We start from the raw sequence: 7,419 nt of genomic DNA, 5'->3' as shown, positions 1-7,419 counted from the left end.
ATATTTTTTTTATTATGTCAGTTTTGGTCCTCCATATAAAAGATAAATATATAAATAAAATAATAAATATATAAAGAATAATATATTTCTTATATGCCATAGCAACTGACAACAATGCCACTTCATGTTTTAGGATTTAACACCAAAAAACATTCAAGAATTTTCACACAGAACAGAACATTTAGTCTGTTGTAGTACATTTTAGGCTTCATGTTTTATTAATAAAGAATTGCTGTGGTAGATTACCTACCGCTTCTACTTTACTGAATTATTTAAACATGAACTGTAGCCCACAAAACGCACATTTAATTAAAAAATTAAACTAAAACATCTTATTGATGTCTTATCTTTACGTATCAATGAAATCCATGCACCGCTAATTCTGCACAAAAATATCAGTTCATCCAAAGCCAAGTCTATCCTCGGCATGTCTTTTCTACTCCGTTTGAGAATCATCAAACTGTCTTGGAAGTAAAACTTTCAGCTGGTCTTCCTTTCGTTATTATCTCCTGCTTCAATTGAAAATCCACTTTAGAAAACTGTTTAAGTGTAGAAATGTAGTCTTTCATGTTGACGTCGGAAGAGAGAAAACAAATATATCGCTGTACTTTACTTAGTTACTGTGTGGCTAGCTCCATAATTGCAGTTGTGCAGTCACAATATCTGGGACCATGAGCGCCCCCAACGGTGAGGCAAGAGAACTGCCTGCCTCACCTCGAGTCTGTTCTCTGCCGTTTCTTATCGCTCCTCCGCACACAAAACACGATACACACACAGTTACGTATTAAAACCTTCGCTGTCCTAACATGAGACAGATAACCTCTAAAAAAAAAAAAAAATCGATCTTCTACCTGTTCTGCATAATTACTCTGCTCAGTCAGAAACAGCCAATCAGAACTAGCAGTAATCAGCTAGCCGCCATGCTATCAGGACGTTTTCATTCAGTAACTCTGGATTGTTTATTGTAATGGATCAACAATCCATTACAATATGTTGAGAGGTTTTATTTTGGCTCTTTGCATTATTTAGCCTCGTCAGAGCCTTCATATATTATCAGTCTGTTAAAGATAGTATTATCAATAGTACAATTTGCAGAATGCGTGTTTTGTTTAGTTTTCTTCTTAGAAAAAGTTATTAAAAACAAGTTTTTGTCTAAATTAAGGTGAATTCATGGTTCCTTTTTCCACATAACGTAACTGGTAGTGTTTATGATTTAAAAAATAATAATAATAATTATGTGATCGGTATCGGTGATCGGCCCTCAGGGGTGATCGGTATCGTTAACGGCAGGAAAAAACATGATCAGCACATCTCTAATAATTATTATTGTGTTTACATTATAAACTATGTTAGTATCTTCTACAATGAGTTATCATGTGACAAAGTTCGTATTACGAGAACTTCAGCATCTATGAGTGTATTCTAAAGAATATTGATTGTTTTCTTAACTGTGACGTGCAAAAAATAGAAAATCTTTCCAGATTCAGCATGTTACTGTAACCTCAAAAACACAAAACAGAACAACTTCACTGATCTCCTTTCAACCGTCCAAAACCTCGTTATTTACATCTATGGCAGCGTAATGTCTTCCCTACAGTAGATAAAAATGTGGCTTGTGCTGCATTACAGTAATAATAATAATAATGGACTAGGTCTTTATGTTTGTATTGCATTTTGTATAACCCTTTCTTTTTTCTATTTTGGTGTGCAACAATCCCCTGCTTCTTTGTATTATTGTATCTTCCAAAGAGTTCATGTTTTGGTGGCCGCATGATTAAAATCTCAATAGATGCAATAAACAAGCAGTGGCAAAACAAACCGGTGTTACACAACAGCCTCTGCCAAAGCATGTTGTCTGTTTGAAGGTTCCAAAAATACAAAATTACAGAGACACAATACATTTATCTAACAGCTGTAACACCCCTCTGTTTTTACAACAAAACAAAAAAAACAAGAGAGAAAAGAATCCATCAGGAATACCAACAATGACCGAATTGTTCTCTGCTAAAGCCGTCGATACAGATAGAAAATCATTTGCTCGCAGACTATCCTCTTATCATATATTCATTCATGATTACATCACCGTCTTATATTTACAGAGCTCAGATTCTTTTTTTTTCTACCAGTAACAGCTTGCGATAAAGCATTTCACTGAAAGCTTTTACCATTCCAGCTGAGAGGTGTATAGTGCAAGCAGACGGGCTTTAAATTATTTTAATGCTTCATTGTCTAGCACTGAACATGTGGCAAGTCACCTTACATATACAAAGACAAGCAGAGCTGCATATAATACCCCCCTTTAAGCCATTACCTATGCTTCTTCATTAAGGATCCCACTCATATTCCTGAGTGCTTCCTCTAATCAAGGGAAGCACAGTCTATTACTGCAAATCTATTAAAACACCACATCTGAGACTGAGTCATGAGGTTGTATTTAGTGAAAATTTTATGAAATAAAAATAACATGTCGTTAACTTTGATATTAAAAAGGAAATGACTACCGCCGTGGCTGCGGTTCACGTGTTGCTTTATGGAAATTTATCTCCGGAGAGGCACTGGCGATGGAAACTGGGGGTTTTAATTTAAATCCAAATCACCTCAAGTGAGCTTGCAGCGTGGCCAGGGCTAATGTTGGTTAGTTTACACACTTTGCCTGCACAAAAGCGCCTGCTCTCAGATTATAAATCAAACTAGTTTGGGGGATTTGTTGAGCTTTCCTTTTTTAACGTTTTATTTAATTTGCTTTTGTTTTTATTTATGAGACTGCTGGTTGGCATATCTTTTGTTTGTATTAACCTTTTTTTATTTTTCAAAATTAAGACACAATTGCACATTTTCCCCTCCCTGTATCAATGAATACGTCCACATATAATAAGGTTCTGCAGGGCAGAGATGCACTAAAATGTTCTAAAACGACGGCAACAAAAATAACTGCAGCACATCTTATTAACTCTTTTACAAGACTAATTATATTTCACTAACTTTTTTTAAAATTTATTTTAAAAGCAAAACATCCTTAAACAGCCTTCCTCTTGTTATTAATCATTTATAAGCGTAGACTCTCTTACAGTGTCTTACAGTGACTGTAAGAGAGAGAAAGAGCAGTCAGTGTTGCACAGCTTCACTGTTAAAATAGGATTTCACTAATATTCTCAAAATGAAGTCATCTTGATTACACGGTTAAGATTTTTGAATCCATCATTAGCATCTTACATTAGAGATAAATGTGATTAGCACATTGAGTGCTGTTAGTGGGTCTGTGCCCTGCAGAGTAAACGCATCCCAGCATTAAATCTGTGAATTCCAGTAGATTGCCAACATTTAAAGTCAAGAGCATAGCTTGTTAACTTGTTCTATTCAGACTGGAAGACCATTACTTTAAATTTATACCCGCTTGGGGCCCACAGCGTTCACTGCAGTTGTTGTTTCAAACAGTGAATGTTGCTCTGCTTTACAGAAAAGAACCTGCAGAGAAAAGTGCCTTCCTAAGCAGACAGCCCCAAAATTAAAACCTTGACCTTACACTGCAGGTGAATTTAGCACGGGAAGCGTCCGCGTTATCTCTGCTGCTGCTTGTTTGTCTGTAGATCTTTGTTGCTTCTTTCTTCTGAACCCCTCTGTGTCACCTGTCGCTGCAGGCTCCATATTCCCTGCATACAGACCTTCAGACACGGTCTTCAAGATCACCTTCTGGCTCGGCTACTTCAACAGCTGCATCAACCCCATCATCTACCCGTGCTCCAACCAGGAGTTCAAGAAGGCTTTTCAGAGTTTACTCGGAGTCCACTGTCTGAGGATGACTCCCAGACCGCACCACCACCATCTGAGCACAAGTCAAAGTCAAACCCAAGGTCACAGCCAGGGCCTCATGCTGAGCCTCGACAGCAGGGGGGCTCCCTGCAGACTCAGCCCCTCCTCATCGGTGGCCCTTTCCAGGACTCCTTCCTCCAGGGACAGCAGGGAATGGAAAGTCTTTTCCGTGGGCCCCATCGGCGGCGGCGGGGAGGGGCCGGCCGATACGAGCAGAGCCAAGGTGGCAAAGCTGTGCAACAAGAGCCTCCGCCGCAACTGCTGCTGCATCCTCAGTCCCGAGACGCCCCCACAAGAAGCCGCTGTTGTCGGAGACCTTCCGACGATTAAAATCCACCAACTTTCTCTGTCAGATAAAGGAGAGCCTGTGTGACCTGCTGTCGAAGATGCACTGCTCTGGACTCTTACTTAAAAAGTCAAAGATGAGAGACTATGTTTTATTTTAATACTGTTGCTGCTTTGAAGCTGAAATTTACCTCAACTTTAAAATTGTTGCTTTTATTTAATTTTTCTGCAGAGTAAGTTGGCTAAGAAGGCAACAAGAAGGAGGTTATTATTATTATTTTTCTTTTGTCAAATATGTCAATGAAAATGATCTAAAATCCCTTTGGTGAGGTGGACCAGCTAATCAAAGCATTCCAAGATTTTACATGCACATTGTGTATAAAATGCATGCACTGCCTGTTAAAATTACAGGTTTTCTTAATTTCTGGACGTTTTCGACCTTTAATGTGACGTATGACCTGTACAGGTCTAAAAAAACAAACTGAAATATTTCAAAGGGGAGGGTTAGGGTTAGGGTTAGGCTAAAATCTAAACAACTTATGTCTTAAGTGTGCACGCCCTCTTATTGTATCATGTTTTTGTCTTCCGAATTGACCCCTACATTCAAACTGATGCTAACCAGGGGTCAGTTGCTGCTCGTTAAAAGTGCCAAACCCAACAAAGTTGACTTGTGCTAGAAGATGTTTTCTCACCTTTCTTTAGTTGCAACTCACAGCAAAAATCAAAGGCTGCCAAAGCGTCGGAAGAATCAGATTTCCAAAAAGGTATCAGTCAGGAGAAGACTACAAGGCATTAAATATACCACAAAACACCAAACCAAAAAACTAAAAGTCCAACCTAAATAAATAAAACAATATGAAAACAAATGGTTAGGACAGAAGCAACATTAACTGCAAGGAATTTTACTACAAGTATTGTCTGTGTGGATGGTCATGCTCTTATATCAGAGTTATATTGTAATGTGTCAAGAAGGCAGCATTTTCTTTCAATGAAAAAATTTGTATTGTATTTTTGCTACATTTTGCAAAAATGCATCAAATGTTCTCTAAAAGTATGAGGAAAAATGCGTTGGCATCAGATTAAGCCAACTTTTCATCCATAATTCTGTTAAAAACAAACAAAAACACACAGAACATCATTAATAGACACAATATTCATAAGCCATCAGCAATACTACTCGTCAATGTTTGTACAAACTCTTTGGACTTATATTACAAAGCTGAAGATGAATAAGAACATCATCATTCAACTCAGAAATGCTTAAATATTAAAAGGTGCTTAAACAAAGTATTAGTTTAATCGGGCACCACATATTCAGCTGTACAAGAAGAATTTCAGGAATGATTTACCTAATGTCTTTATAGAAACAGAAATCTGACATTTTAACAGCAGTGTGGGGACTTTTTGTACGCGCTCCATTTTCCATTAAAGGAGAGAGGCTTAAATGTGTAAATGTGTAAATATGAAGGTTTAATCTACTGCATGGTTTCAAATGACATATTTAAAAACAAAACAACAAAAACACGCTGGTGCTCCCGATGTTTCCAAAGTTTTCCTGAAGCTGCTCATCTTGTGAAAATGTTTGCCGAGGAACCTCACATGCTTCCGTGTCACAATAAATTCCTACGACATGTTTCCCAAGGGGGGAGGATTTCTGAGGACATTTCTGAGCTTCTGTTGCTTGTTGTCATCTCTGCTTTGTTTCTTCTTGTGGGTTAATCTACTACACAAATCTGCCTCTTTACTTTCTCCGCCGCATTCCCACAGTGTCATGGATCCTGTGAGCGGGGGACAGATGGATCCCTTAATGCACTGCTCTGGAATTTTAACTGACCTTGTGGTTTGCTGGCCTCAATCCTGACCAACCTCAAGCCTCTTAAAAAAATAAAATAAAATCTGCCAGATTGAGAGATGTCAGGATAAACTCTCACACAGTCTCAGACATTCTTCTCTCAGGCCGCGCTCCTCGTTTCTATCGCTGTCAGTTCTGATAACCGTCGATGGATTGCGATTCTGGCCCTGGGTGGGCCCCTCTCTCTCTTTCCCTATATGTCAAGTTCAAACCAGAGATTTACATACAAAGACAATTTGTTTCCTCGCTGTCCGACATTAGCTCAGACTCTTCCTGCTTTAGGTCAGCTAGGATCTCCACAATATTTTATTTTGTTTAAATGCCATAATAATAATGGCTTCCTGCTCTCTGAGTGGCCTACAGAGGTCTGTTTTCACTGTGGATAATGAAAGTCCAACTCGATTATGCCGTAGCTTGCCCTGTATCTATAGGCATGATGGCGCAACGTTGTCTCTGCTCACATTCATACGTTGCCAGTGCTTTCTCCAGTCCGCTGCTTCATCTGTTGCTCATGCTGAGCCCATTGCTGGAGCAAATATGATATATTTATAGGACACAAAAATAAAGAAAAACTACAGCAGTGGAATTCTACGCAATTCCACGTTTTGTGAAGAAAATGGAAGCTTTCAGCATCTTCCATTAGATTAGAAGGGTTTCTTTTTCATTCTTTTATCTTGTCCCTTAGTAATTCTCGGTGCAACACCACAGGCGAAACAGGGGATATGTGGCTCTGAAGGTGCTGTTTGCTTGACAAACTGTACTGTGAATGTTGCAACCCCAGTTGAACCGAGTCCCCATCGTAACGGCGGATGATGAGGTGTGAAAACAAACCTGAACGCTTACATTTTCCAGACAACATAATATTAGTATATGCGAATGTCTGACTTAAAAGTACTGAAAAAACACACACACATATTTGCTCATTTAGCAGATGCAAGTAATTATGTAAAACTTCTGTTTTACATAAGTAAAAACAAGTTTTCACACTTGAAAACAAACAAGTTAGATATGTTAAGAAAGTAAAGAATATATCTTTATGTGCTATCTCAACAGACTAAAAACTTGAATTAATCTCCATTTGTGTTTAATAAAAGACAAATACTAATAAGAAGAATAAAAAAATATCTTTTTTTGTTTTTTGGCATGCTTTTACATTCCGGAAACAACGGCACCCTGGGCGGTGAGCCTCATTGCCGCGCCCGTATGTCAAACCGTCCTCCCCCCCCCACCCCACCCCGTGGCCTTCTCCAGGCTTAGTGAAGACTAAAGGTGTGAAACTGAGAGCGTTTAAGTGCGAGTCCGGGACTGCAAAGTGCCTCTGTTTACGCAGAAGCATCTAAAGGGCAGGAGGACAACCACTGCCAGCTGTATCGATTTATTTCCCCATGGCTACTCCCCGCTCCCTACAAGACGCGCTCCTTCTTGTCCGCGTGTATAGACGGAAAGAGATGCAGTTAAGCCAGTCTCCCCCC

At 39.0% G+C, this 7,419-nt stretch overlaps 1 protein-coding gene across 1 annotated transcript in view; it reads left to right on the top strand.

The window, feature by feature from the left end:
• Positions 1-5,754, top strand: part of adra1aa (adrenoceptor alpha 1Aa) — a 19,714-nt gene extending 13,960 nt beyond the window's left edge. Inside the window, exon 3 of the mRNA XM_008419108.2 lies at positions 3,639-5,754. Within this exon, the coding sequence (XP_008417330.1) occupies positions 3,639-4,183 (545 nt within the window). The 3' untranslated portion in view covers positions 4,184-5,754. The remainder of the gene's footprint in view (positions 1-3,638) is intronic.
• The last annotated feature ends 1,665 nt before the right edge of the window (positions 5,755-7,419 follow it).

This window comes from Poecilia reticulata, linkage group LG9 (genome assembly GCF_000633615.1).
Source record: "Poecilia reticulata strain Guanapo linkage group LG9, Guppy_female_1.0+MT, whole genome shotgun sequence".
NCBI lineage: Eukaryota > Metazoa > Chordata > Actinopteri > Cyprinodontiformes > Poeciliidae > Poecilia > Poecilia reticulata.
Note: the sequence above shows the minus strand (reverse complement) of the source record. Positions and strands in the feature narration are given on the sequence as shown.